The sequence below is a fragment of the Falco cherrug genome, chromosome 3, assembly GCF_023634085.1.
Source record: "Falco cherrug isolate bFalChe1 chromosome 3, bFalChe1.pri, whole genome shotgun sequence".
Lineage (NCBI taxonomy): Eukaryota > Metazoa > Chordata > Aves > Falconiformes > Falconidae > Falco > Falco cherrug.
The window spans coordinates 52224634-52239056 of NC_073699.1; the positions used below are offsets into that span (position 1 = coordinate 52224634).

General features: G+C 43.1%; 1 protein-coding gene across 5 annotated transcripts in view; it reads right to left on the reverse strand.

Annotated features, from left to right (window-relative positions):
- The window catches only part of DTNA (dystrobrevin alpha), a 234294-nt gene that overhangs the window by 184353 nt on the left and 35518 nt on the right, over positions 1-14423 (reverse strand). For 2 of the 5 annotated variants that reach the window (XM_055705132.1, XM_055705133.1), the window contains exon 1: positions 5259-5488. The exons of 1 other annotated variant lie outside the window; for it this stretch is intronic. In XM_055705132.1, the coding sequence (XP_055561107.1) occupies positions 5259-5275 (17 nt within the window). In that variant the 5' untranslated portion in view covers positions 5276-5488. Of the gene's footprint in view, positions 1-5258; positions 5490-14423 lie in introns of those variants that run through there. 2 more of the 5 variants (XM_055705137.1, XM_055705138.1) reach the window with 2 other exon arrangements.

The following is a 14423-nucleotide window of genomic DNA, read 5'->3' on the forward strand; positions in this document are numbered from 1 at the left end:
AATTTCAGAATTATTAACTCAAAATTTAGAAAACATTTAAATCAATGTCTTGACTTTATAATTTAATGCAATTTTTAGCTGTAAAGTCCGTCATTCTGAAGTCAATTTATAGGAAAAAAGAATGATCTAAAACCAGGGAATGGATTATAGTTCCATACCACACAAATGATACAGTAGCTCTCTTAATCCAATATAAATGAGCTGTGTATAACAAAAAAGGAGGGCACAGAAACATGCAATGGCCAAACTATCATTGCTTTATAAATCTGGAAGGAATCAAAAGGTTTTCCTGATCTTATTCCAAGGACAATGTCAAGTTAGGAATGAACACGGACTGAAATGGTAGTAATTACTAGAAAGCATATACTCTTGTTACACAATATATTTTAAAAAATGTAGCAAGAAAGCCTAAGATTACCAACTAATTCTATCTGCAGCTGTTATTTGGTAATGAGTACTCAAGGACAACTTCACTCCAAGCATGTTCTGTGCTTTGCCCGTGCTTACTTCCACTGTGTTTAAACGAATTAGTCACAAATTGTCAATAATTTTTTTTTAAAGCCTAGTTGCTCACAGACTTTTCTGTCTGCTTCATTTTTCTCTGAGGTTCCACTGAGTGCAAATGTTCTTACAAGTTTACAAGGAGGCATTTCATACCAGAGTAGTCTTATCCTTACAAAAAGATATAAAAGAAAATAAGAATGCAGCACTTTGCTACCACTTTTCATCCCCTGACCTTCACAGAACTGGGCAAGCACTACTGTCACTGCTCTCAGAAAAGGATACACCAAGCCCCTTACATGACTTGTCAAAGATCACAGGCACAGAAGCTGACTTGTTTCCTCCACTGCCCTAGGGAAGGTTATGTTCAGCAAACAGATACCACCATGCCAACAAATAAATTAATAAATAAAGATTCATTAGTTCTACTGCTTTCCTATCTCTTCTTTATTACCCAGAGTATAATCCCCAATTCAGGTTTTACAGCCAAATGCAGCAAGGCCATGCAATTGGTTCAGACACAGGAAGGCTGTGGTAAAACTTGGCTTCCTGTAATAGCCCCCTGCAGGGAGGATGGTTTTCTTGAGACTATTGGGTATTAGGCATTCTTTCAACTACCGCAGCTGCAATTAGATGCATTTTTAAGCATCCTATTAGTGGGAAGTATTCGCTGTGTTTCCAGGTAAAGTCACTTCATACAGTAATAATTAGCTCAGGAAGTACTTTATTCCCTGATACACCAGGAGCTGGAATCAATAGTAAGTGCAGGCGGTCTGACACAGCTCAGACTGGTGATTTCTCTGGGTTTCCACTCACGGACTCAGAAGTGATAATACGGCTGTATAGGAAATCATAATTGCATTAGTTTTGGTTGTGAGTGTTTTGGGGGTTCTTTTTTTACAGAATTACAAAATTACAGAATTGAGGCTTTCTACACTGTGCTGCATTGTACAAAGCATTGACTGTCATACTCTGCCAAAGCAAATTAGCTGCTGTCACTGGGAGCAGAATCATTATCACAGTGAGCTGCTTCTAGGTACTTCTAAGCTCAGAAAAATGCCTTGGTGAAACAGTCCTTAAACTCTTTAGCAACTGGTCCCTGGTGACACGCCTGTTTTCTTATTTATGGCCAAACGATCACTGCAAAAAGCTTGAAGATGAGGCTAGAGACAAAGATTTACAAAGGGAAAAAAGATCACAACAGAAAGAAAGAAAGAAAACAGGAATTGTATACTGTAAAGTCTAGCAAGGAAGGATTTTAACACCCATGAGCAGGGTTTACAAAGAAAGAAGCAGAGGATGTATTAAAGGAAAAAAATCTGCAAACCCATTTTCACCTCAGAAAGCATGATTTTTCTGAACTCTCATTGACAAAGTCACTTACAACTTAATGGTAATGGAAAGAGAGGGACCGTGTCCTGCCTGTTCCAGAAGACATGTTACTAGTCATGATGAAGCAGGGCTTGTCCCTAGGTAACACCAAAGAGTCAGCTCCTTGGAGCAGAAAAGCATGGCACATGCTAATGATGAACACTGTACCAGCATCAGAGTAACACCTCAACCACTCAAACAGTACCAAAACCAGGAGGCATCAATGTTTCAGCTGTAGGCCTGCGCTCCTCTCGTTAATGTTCTGTCCCCTGCTTGATCCTCCTGAAAACTGAGGCCTCCATGATCTCTCTTGTCTACCTGCAGTAGCAAGAGGCAGGGGCTGGGAGCAGGCACTCTCTCACCCTTCCATCCACTCTGTCCCAGCAGCACTTCTCCATCTCCCCCTGTGTGGGGTTAGTGGGAGTCCTGGGAAAGGGGAGGGCAGGATAATCAAAGGCTGCAGTGAGGCAAGAGTTAGTCCAGGTCAGGGGTCCTCAAACTACGGCCCCCCAGGGCCTCAATCCGGCCCCCCGTATTTACAGACCCCCCCACCGGGGGTTGGGGGGGAAACCAAGCAGCCGCAGATGACTGCCTGCCACTGCATCCACGCGCCGGCCCCCTGGTTAAAAAGTTTGAGGACCCCTGGTCCAGGTGATCAAGGAGAAGAGGGTGTTACCACCTCCAGCAACACCTTGTTAGAAAAGTCTTTAAGAAAAAGATGTCTCCCTTTCTCTTGTTCCCTGCTTCCCAACAAATCCTAGTCACCTGAGCAGCACAGGGCTAGTGGGAAAGAAGGGGACAGGTAGTGGAGAGATGTCCCAGTCCCTACATCCTGCTCTGATAAAGCTACCACACCCTGACCCAAATACTGAGCTGCTGAACACGTGCAGTACCACATTCACTCTAACCATGCAACCATTCACCCTAACAGCTGTTCAAGGATTTTTCATTTCAGAAAATATGCCAACATTATAATAATATATAAACTATATCAAACACAGCAATGTTTTCTACGGGAAAATATCAGTTTATTGAAGATTTTTCATTTACTGCTACGACAATTGGAAGATGTTATTTTGGGTGGATTAGATACACCAGAATACATTTTTTTAAAGTCAGTCCTGCACTTTAGCCTGGGAACTCCCTGTTCCTGGGTCAGATGCTCATTCCCTTCCAGGAATGAGGTTCTTCAGGCAGCTTCACTTCCCAGAATACAAAGCAGGTTTCCTTGTGATGAAGCTCTCCAGTGCCTCTTGGACATTTAATTATGGGAGAAGGGTCTCAGATAATGAAATGGGAACATCATGCTCCTGAACTGTAACTTCTGAAAAGCAATACACTGTGTTAGGGAAATGCAATTTAATTTTGAACTGACTCAGGAATTTCCCATGGAACATTAGTTCTATTTTCTGCTCACCTCTGAATGTCAGTCTATTTTTCTCTTTCAGTTTAGGAAGCTTATAAAAGGTACAGTGAACCTCTACTTCCAAATCTGTGGATTCTCCCTGCCTCTTGCCTTTTGCCATAGCCCTGGGGAGATGCATCTGAAAACAGAAGCCAATTGTGCCAAGCCTTATCAGAGACAATGCCTAGCCTGAGGAACTGCTATCCACATACCTAACACAGAACAGTAATAAAGGTATTTCCATACCCTTCAGGTGTGCAGGAGCTCTGACAGCTCACAGGACTTGCCCGAAGCTGTGCAGGATCCTGTACAAGAGGCAGAAACTAACCACAGCTTTACCAAGCCCCACTGCAAGTTTTTACTCATCTTGACACATTTTGTCTTAAAGCTCTTTCACTTCAATACCAAAACAAATATTGCAGTGATACCTTAATGTAAGTAACTGTTGACCTGGAAATATAGCATGGGACTGAAGTGTTCAGCTAGTCTAAGCTAGTTAAAACAACTCCCAACTAGTACAAGCTATAAGAGAACTGGTTTAAATGTCTTTTCTCACCCCCGCAGTTAGTTTTTTCCTTTCCTTCCTTAACATTTACCTTAAAGATTACAGGTTTCCTTCTTCTCCATCCCTGACATTTAACCACACAGAAAACACTTGACAGCAGATGTACTCACCCAAATATACCCAGATGTTTTGCAAAATTTGGGTAAACTGATCAATAGGGATGAACTCGATCAAATGGAAGATAATAAAACATACCAGATGTATCAACTTTCCTTTAAACAGAGGAAACATTTCTATTTTAGTTCACCCAGTTCCACGTATTTTGCAAGGCGCAGACTGCCATTATGTGAGTCTCTTCGGCACTGGTATATATAACCAAAAATGTTAGGCGTTTCAGTTATCCGCAGACAGCACCTACTTCCTACGGTTATTACTGGCAGTACTAACATGTCAGGAATTCTGACTATGTTTGGGTGAACTGCCACCAAATCCAAAGTTAAGACCTCCTCTACTACGAGTGTAAAACACACATGTCTGGGATAAATGCTAAAAATGATGTTAGCATGTAGCTAATTCTCATTCACAGCACAGATTCAGATGAAACTTTCAGAACACAAGTTCTCATTCTGTAACGTAACTTACATCTAACTTCCTACTGAGTTACTGACATTTTAAAATCCTTTCAGCCACATGAACAACACAGATTCATCACAAATATTAAAAAAATAGCCTGAGAAAAACATTGATCAATGAAGTAACTGCTAGATACTGAAATTACTTCTGATAAGCTACAGAAAGAACACGATCTCCTGAATCTTCTTTTTACTCACAAACTCACTATTTCAGTGAGGACTGTCAGAGGAATGTGCGCACCTTTTAAAATTACTACTAGAAGGACACTGTTCAGAGAAAACGAGGGTCAAAATGTTAAAAAAACAACAACACCCAAACCCAAACACCAAGTAAAAACATTATTTGGAAAGAAATAAACAAAAAGGTTAAATTTAATTAACCCTGTGTTGTGATCAAATTCACACATGAGGAAATAGTAGGTATGTGAAACCATGGCCAAACAAGCAAGCAAACACTGATTACACCCTCTGTAAAGCAGAAAACAACTTGCTTTTCAACTTTGTAATAATAAGCAGCATTTCAAACAGCATATCCCACTAACACAGAGCAAAGGTATATAACAAAATTCAGCTGATAGGAAAACAGCACTCAAAACTGTAATGGCAAAATTATTAAAGCCCCAGGCTCCCTAGGTTCCTCAAGACAAGTAACCTCATGAGTTAACACTTCACTGAGGAATAAAGTTCAATCTGTATGGGGAAAACAGGGGAATAAATCGCGTGGGGAAGTCGTTACTTAAATATCTGTCTCGTCCTACAGGAACTGCCGAGTGCTCTGAGAGCAGAAGCAAAGCCAGGAGGAACGACTCTAGCAAATATATGCAAAGGCAAGTTTCCTACTTACCCTACAGTATGCACCATGATCTCTTTTGCCACCTTAGTAATTCCAAAGAATCCAGAATGATGTTATTTTTAAGGGAATATTAGAGTCGTTTGAGCTGACAGAGGCAAGCTGACAAGCAGAGCTTTGCGAGAAGCCAGGCAGAGAGGGATGAATTTAAACCCTGGCACAAGATGCTGTGTATTCTGCCTCTATCTTTAACTTCTAAATGATTTGGTTTCACATTCCTCTGAAGTCCTGCAGGCAGATGCCTTTGCGGAGCTTTACCAATCGCAATCACCCGGCCCCCCTTCCCCCCCCCCCCCCCTCCTCCCTCCCTGCCAAGGCTGCCACTCCGCCCCCATCGCCCCCATCCCCACCTCTCCTCCTGGCACACCCGCTCGCACTCGGAGGGGCTGGCAGGCAGGATTTCACCGCTTCCCACCGCCGCGCCCCCCGCCAGCCTGCCCGAGCCGCCGGGCACCGCCGGCCGCCCCGCAGCTCCCCGCAGCCCTCGGCTCCCCGCTCGGCGCCGGGTACCTGGAGGTACGGCGTGTGCCCACCGACCGAACCTCGGTCAAGAACAGGACGGCGAGCAAGCCGTCTCTGCAGGGGACTCCAAAGGCGACCGGCTGGCGGGGCACCAGGGCTGGGGGAAGGCAGTGATTCACCCTCCGCTGTATGGAGCTTCTGCAGAAACTCAGATTGGGACGTTTACGGCATTTCTGCCTGGGCACAGCTTTACTGAGGAACGGCTTATAAACAAAACAAACAAAAAGATATTTTACCAGATCTGAAACACAAAGCATCTAAACTTCCAGTCTTGGAAAATCTGTGGCTCCTTCCAGTAACAATGCATTGCAATGCTGTCAGCAGTCAGACTCAGAAGTAACTAGACTACTGATTAATGGAAGCATTTGAGGTGATTGAAGTGGGGAGGGAAAATAAAGTCCTTCCACCTAACCCAGAAAGTCAGTATCCCTACCAAAGGCTTCAGGCATCGTTAGTGTTGACACAACCCCCTGGCTCCTACTATCAGCCTTTTGAAGCAGCAGTTTTTAATTTGTAAATGCGCATCCAGTTGAATACTGCTTGCCATCAAGACTGTCTTATCTCAGGGGTGGGAATGGAATAAGCCACAAGACTCTATGTAAAACATATGAATTATTGAACACTTTCAGTTGCAACTGGAAAATATCAATTGACAGTCACACCAATTCAAACAGAATAACATGGTAAATGTCTCTGGTTTACAGTCTGAGCTGCTGCTGAGAGGGGTCGGTACTCAGGGATGCAGCCAAGCAAGCAGCGAGGACAGGTCGGGGCAGGGAGCGGGGCAAGGCCAAGCTGTGCCCAGAATCACTTAGCTAAAAAACCCACAGATTATAAATACCTTGCCAGTGTCCTGTTCGATGATGCACTTTTCAGAGCACCAGTGTTGAGGGGCTGGACTGATTTCGTAGTGAAAGTAATCACACATTACTTCAGGCTAATGAGGGAAACAACTCAGACTTGGAAAGGCTTAAAGAAGGGTGAAAAAATCATCTAAAGGGATGTATCTTAGTGCACATTAAGTAAGCCTGCACTTCATCTCCTGCCAGCTACTTTTCATGATGCTTTTTGATAACTGTATATATAGAACATATACCAAACAGTAGCTTCACAGCCATTTTCATGATCAGTCCCACAGGCAGTAAGGCAAGAGCTCCTCTTAACCTGGAGTCGGCTCAGGTTTGTGGGCCTGGAAAAGTTGCCAGCAACATATAAATGTTAAAGAATAAACTAGCTGACAACTCCTGAAAAGTCAAAAGATGTATTTTGAATTCCTAACCTTTGTTACTATTAGCAAAGCCAGACCTCAGTATGTTTAATGCATGCCTTCCAGAGTGCCTTACAACCTCCAGCAAAAGTAAAACATGCCAGGGACTCCCTGCCAGACAGGAAGAAGTCACTTCTTTGCCTCAGGTCCTAAAACTCTCTGACTGCTGATGAAAGGGTTCAGGGAAGGTGTCGATCACTGAGGTTTAGGAGCTGCAGTGAACTGCAGGAAGGCTGCCTGGCACTGCTTTCCAACAGAGCCACCTCTAACACTGCCAGCTTACAAATCCCTTGGAAAGTCATTGAGCCACAGTGTCCCCCATTCAAACAGAGCAACTTCATATAATGCAGCATCGTACCTCAGAACAGGGTTTTTTTTCCAATTGTTTGTAAGGATGTGAGACTCCAAGGGCAGATAATCACTAGAATCAGAGACCAAGTGCTAACATTAGGTTTAAAAAGCACAGTGCTTTAGATGCTGAGAGGCAAACAAGTCAGTCATGTCTTTGTGGCTGAGAGCTCCTTTTTAATTAGGGCAACAAGGAAGGAAGAAAGAAGCTCCCCATGGAAGAAGGTGTGATAGACAAATCTGGTGATTCAGAAGCAAAGTCGTGAACAGGAAGGATTAAGACTGAGCTGTTTCTAGGACTCTAGCCTACCTCTAGAGAGTGCTTAAGTGTGGGGAAAAACAAAGGCAGGGAAATCAACAGAAGCACCACACTTTTATCTAAACTTGTGTATTTCCCTTACTAGATACGGGGAAGGTGGGGGGTGGTGGGGTGGTGGGAGGTGGAGGGGGTGGAAGAGATTGGGTTTTGGATCCTCTAAAAAGAACACTTAATGTGTTTACTTCCCTTGTCTCTTAAGAAGTTATTTATAAACCTAAGAGTATGTGGTGGGTGGAGCTTTGTAAAACAGGATGCTGGAAAATACTGAGAAACCTTGGATGTCAATGTGGACAGCACGACCCCAATCCCATGAATGGGACAGAGGTCATATGTCCAAAAACTGTATCACGTAAGCTAAGGGAAAAGACAGGTGTCCAGTTTCCTCAGATGAAGAGATGCAGTAATACCAGTGTCTGGGACAGATTTACCACACCTGTGAGAAGGGATACTACTCTTTCTCTCTCAGCAGGGTCTGTTGCTTATAGCCATCACCAAATGTAACAGATCAGGGACCTCTGTGGCATTAGATTTGACATATGTGGATACATATTAATAGCGAATTCTTACAGAGGAGTGGGAGCTGGAGCTGGCGTGGGAGCAGACAAGGGAGCGGCAGGGAGGAGAAAGTAATTTGGTACCAGTGACAAGTGTAAATAGGTAACATGTTTGGAGCCATGTGACTTCCTACCCATTCCCAATTTAGCCCAGTGCCTAAGAGGCATGATCTGTCCCTTCACATTTAGCTATTTTTAATGTGTACAGAATTTGCTCTTTGTCTTTCCTTGTCTGTCAGTGTCTTGAATTCATCTGTCTTGGCAGTCTTAAGATTTGGGCTTACTGGGACAAGCAACATCTTCTACCCTACGGGTTCAGTCCTTCTAGGTCTTACTCAGACTACTTCTTGCTCTTAGGAATAATCTTGTAAACCTCTGCAGATGATTTCAGCATGGGTTTTTTGGAGAGCAAGAGCTTTGAGTAGGGGGCTGCCACTACATTGACAGGTATGCAGTTCCTGCCTGTCACAGTGGACCCAGCACACTGACTTCATTCAGCATCGCTCAATCTCCACACCCCTCACTCCCCCAGCCTACCTCCAGCCTTGGCTACTCAGCTATGTGGTTACACCAAGAGCCCTCTCCAACATGGTCCAACAGGCACGGTTTGGCCAAGTGTTGACCCATGAGTTGCTTCTCTCCCACCTACCACTTTTTTTACTGCAAGAGATGGGGAACAGCTATTGGAGCTGGTGGGGACAGAGGGCTCTTGGTGGCAGCCCCTGAACACCTGCTCTCTTGCTGCTGCCTCCAACACAGCCTCCGGCACAGCAGGGTACATTTGCTCTGGAAGCAATCCAGGGGACTGAGATGGGCTCCCACAGGAAAAAACACTGCCCTGGCCTCCCAGTGTGGAGTCTGACTGCTCTAAGTATAATCCTACCATTTCCAGGAGACTCACAGGATGATGGGAGGAAACTCAGTCACAAAAAATGTTCAGATGGGTTAGCTCTGCTATTTGCAAAACATACTCAAATTGCTTCAATTCTCAGTAAGCATTAGTAAGATAAATGGGGAATGCACTTGGTACATACTCTGTGAGCAGTTTTGCAGCACGAAAGGATTTTCTGTGCTGGCTTTTCTGTTCTTGATTTCCGTGTTTCTTTGATTCAAACTATGTGGGAAGAAGGGAGATCGTCCATGGTCATGCATCTAAGCTTCAGGAACAAATCATATTTTGAGTCAATCCATTTTACTGATTAAAAAAAATCTGTGATTTACTTTTAAACATTTCTTTCCTTTTTTCCACATCTTCTATTTACAGTTTGGTAAAGGTTTTTGGACAAACCTGTGGTTTAAACCAGTGTTTATCATCATATACAAGCATGTCACATCTACAAGAGCCAGGATATAAAGGCTTTGGGTTTATTTTTATACACAAGAACAAATTATGAATGTTAATTATGAAGAATTAAGCAATTTAAGTTTACTTGAAAAATATCTAAGAGGAGGACTAGAACAATTCTGCTTCCATTTATCTTTAATCCAAACAGAAAATACAGGAAAAAGACTACTCTTTTCATTAGATGTCCGAATTGATCAGCATAAAGATCTCTGAGATATAATAAAATGAAGAGAACTTTAAAAAAAATTAGGTTTTGTAAGTAAATGGTTTAATTTTACCACACTGAAAGGAAAAATAGTTTTCTAAAAATAAAAAGCCAGGTAAACCTAAACCCACACAGTGCTGAGCCCTGGAAAAGTCTCCTGTGGCACAATGGCATTCATGGATAAATAAAAAAGCTGTATCATCCACTATAGGTTCTCCACCTGAAAACACTGAACTTGAAAGGTTTGAAGTCACAGCTATAGTTCATTAAAGTTGATTGGTTAGCAGAGCATCTAATGAAGACTATTTTCCTAAAGATTCAGGCTACTTTGTTATTTATTGCTCCCAAACACAGCAACCCCCCTTTCCTCTAAACTTTCACAACCACCCCTACCCCTCAGGCATGAGTGTTGCCCACCTACACTTTCAGCTCCTTTTAACATACTATGCAAACTTTGCCCCCACCTCCACAATAATCCTTTTAATTTCCCCAGGCCTCCAAGGTACAGCCCTAATCGGCACTCCTGCTTCCTTCCACGTGCCCTTTTGTACCTTCTCCCTACCTGGGCAAAAAGCAGGGAACAAGTCATGCAGCTGCTTCAGAGCTGTGTGTGCTCAGACTGACCAGCTAGCACACGTGGGAGCTGTTTCAAGAGGCGAATGTTACCTGCCCTGTCCTTATTGGGGTGCTATCTTGAATCCCACTTCATGAGAGTCAAGGCGAATCAGTATAGTTGAGATTTTTTTCTGTTAAATTTAGCAAAGGTGTCTAATGAGTTCAAAACTGCTGGCTATGACCAGAAGTGAGACAAACAAACATAGCGTTATAGCCAAACTCGGAAAACAAAATACCCCACATGCCAGCTACAAATATTCGTGACACAGCCTTTGCTCCAGCATGAGATGCTCTTTGTCTCCTCGATGGTAAGAATCCTCTACTGCTTTGAAGGCTTCATGTCTGATCTAACAAAGTATACAAAAGGTAGTGAAGACTGCTAATTAGGAGAGCTCATTGCAACCTGTTCCTGAAAAGAATAATCAGAATGTTTGTGAAAGATCACAGCACCAAAATTTGTTGTCACAACTTTCTTATTATTGCTGAGATTATGAAGTTAAGCAAATATTTTTCTTATGGAAATGGCCCTGTTATCCTGTGTCAATCCAGCACCTTGCTTTCATTGCAGCACTGTATTCTGCATTGGAAAAGGTTTCCAGTAAGTTATTTCATAAAAATGCCACAAATTATGTATTTATATTTGCCTGGACAGACAACCACAGGCCTTTTGTGGAAAATCAACCAATACTTAAAGTGTGCGTGCAGGCAGACACGCATGTGGATAGAGTGACACACACTTTTTTCAGAACTGGAAGAGGATAATCCATGAAACAGATTCTCTGTTCAGTTAAGCCAAGGGTAGGAACAGGGACTGTTCATTTCATCCCACATACCACCGAAAAAACCCTCCTGCTCTAAAATAAAACTCACTTTATTCCACCCTTCAGACAAAAAACTTGGGGAAAAAGAGATTACCTTTTTTTTTTTTTTTAAGGAAAGAATATATAGCAATAACACAGAAGGAAGCCTGGAAGTCTCAGAAACTGCTAATGAGAGCTGGAGCATTAATATATAGGCCAACAACAAAAATCCCATCCGATCAGTTATGTAAAAGCAAGAAGAGTCTGACTTGCTCTCTGAAATACATCTGCTCTGCAGGGGCTGGGGAGGTGTCCCTACCACACAGCCCTCTCTCTCTCCCTCTCGGTTCTGGACCCAAGGCACGCACAGACCCTTCAGGCTTGGGGGTCTCAGTGCTGCTGGGGGTAAACGGAGAGAAGAGGAGCTCTGATCAGCCGGAGGGGCTGGGCTGGGGCGGCAGCACACAGGGTGAGACGGCCTGGGAGAACCTTATCCTACTGCTCCCTCTGCTGTACCCATCCTGTGGAGAAATCCCAAATGTCAGCACAAAAAGCTGGGATAAGGCATGGCAGCTTTCAGCAAGCTATCTGCAGGTAACACAGACCCAGACAGACTTGGGAAAGGGATAAAGTCATGGCTGATCAGGAAGAAACCACCACCACACTCAGGAGATGGCACATTTTTGTTTTTGCCCGTTTAACCCATCAAATCTCTTTTGCTCTGTACCTGCCAGTGTTATCCTTACGCTTCCAGAGAGGCACAGGAAAATCATGCCTCTCCTTGGGCACAATCATCTCGCTCTAGCACACATATTTAGATAATGATCTCATCTTACGAGATGGATGGGTGTCAGGATCAGCTGCAGAGAAAGGCCCATGAGGCTCCCCGAGCGGGCTGGCAGCCGCAGCCGGGTGGGCAAACACCCCCCCACCAAACACCCCCCACCTGTCAGTCCTGTTAGTGCCATGCCACCTTTAGACAACTCGAAGCGCAGGCAAAAAAGGCAGCAAGGGGAAGAATGGCTTATGGAAATGGAGTCAATTAATCATGTGGGAATTCCCAATCTGACTGTCGTAGAGAATGTTTTTTTCAACCTGTGACCACCTGAACACAACTCCAGTCAATCATTCCATCCTGTACACTTATTTCTGAGAGCTAAGAAATTGGCAACACTGGATACCACCTGTAAAAGACATCTGCAGCATTTATCTGAACATAGGGAAAACCCGCACCCCAAGAAAAGTGCTTTTTTTCAAATGTTCAAACATTACAATATGCTTTTTGTGATCTCCAGAGCAGTATTTAAGTTAGTCCACACTTCCCTTTTAGCACTGATTTATGGAAATCAAGACCAGTCATACACTCATCTTAAACCTTCCAGAGAATTTCAGGAACTTTACACAACTTTAACTAGAAACAAAACCAAAAAACCTTCCTAATACCCATATGAGATTAAAATAATTAATCTGTGAATTCCAGAAAGGCAAGGTTAACAGACTAACTGCATTCCCTTTTTTCTCCATGCCCCAAGTATTATTTCCTTTTATATTACAGAACATCTACCAGCTAATGAAAATACTGGAAATAGGACTTTATGATATAACACAGTGATAAAGTGAATTACATTGAAATGTCAATGGGATCTATGGAACAGAGCAAATTCAGAAGAAACTAATGCAGTAATTTTAAAGTTGTGAACAATTAGCATGGCATTTTCAAATGCATTTTGCCATGACCTAATTTTGCTCTAAATTCTTCAATTTTAGTTTTTGCAAAGCTGTATGAGCCATGCAATACTACAGTAGTATTAGAACAAATGTTGCAGTAGCATTAAGTCCTGCTGAAAAATCCCGCCCCTAAATGAGGGGCTCCAGCAATGGAATGGGACATGACAATTCAGGGCAGAATGCAGTGTTCTTGTCAAAGGCAGTACTCCGGATTTACATAAACGCAAACAAATGCGGTTTGGCCTCAGGACTGACACAATGTACTTAATTTACACTTGCCCAGTTTACACAGAAGCTGGAATGGAGCTGAAAATATAAAGTAAACAATTTCCACAGGAAAACTGAGATATTGAAAAATATTTTACCTGTAGTAATCCAGTAATAATTACAAATTATTTTGACATTTTCCTGTGAAGTGTCATAACAAACAGCCCGCAAATATACAACATGTATGGCACAGAGACTGAGCACAGCTCTGGACATAATCTACTCATTGTCAGATACCACAAAGCTGCTTTGAAAAAACATGCTCCTTATTATAGCACCTCCTCCCATCTCTCTGAATTCACCATGTTTATCCCCAATAAATTTTTTTTTTTTGCTTTGTTCAGAGCAGTGTATGCTTTATCTAAGAGCCTCAGACATTACAGTGTAAATTATTTGTACTTCTTCCTACAAAAAGTCTTGCTCCAGGACTTTGTGACTGAACACTGACTACCTGAGGGAAATCAAATTAACAGCAGCAGAGACAGAACTATTAAAGGCATGTTTTCCCTTATGTACAGTAGTCTGTTAACGTATCAACACGCACCAAGAGGGTGAGGATAAAGCAAGGACATTTCTCTGAACTATCACTATCTTTCACATTACTGTCTATTTTTGTGAAGGAGCCATGGATGTAGTGATACTGATAGGCAATGAGGTTCCTCAAGCCTCAACTCAAGCATGCAGATTTTACAGCCATGAACACTATGAAGATGCTAGCTTCCAAAATAAATCTGGTGAGCTTTTGGCTTGACTACAGAGGTAACTGCAAGGGTGTTTCTCGTTGTAAGCGAAATGATGTGAAGAACTGGCACACCAAAAGCTTTTCTCCCCTGCCCTTTCTCCCCCTTCCCTCAAGTAGCCTCCAGAGAAGGGGAAGGATTGGGGATGATACCCTGCCTCCTTCTGCACAACCTGGCAGGACAAGATGCTCACAAAGGAGCTGTACTCACACCCTGCATTAACTCCTCCTACGCAATGAGGGAGATGACACCTCTACTGTTTCCAGAGGAGGGCAAAAACACATTATTAAAACGTTCAGGATGATGGGAACCACTTTTGTATCTGGGAATACCACTCTGAAATGCAGTCAGTCAGGGGGTACTTGTGTCACAGACCACCACACCATGCTGTGCTACTCAGGTGTTACTTAAGGGGTGAATACAGCAGGGCCAGCATGGGCTTGCAGTTA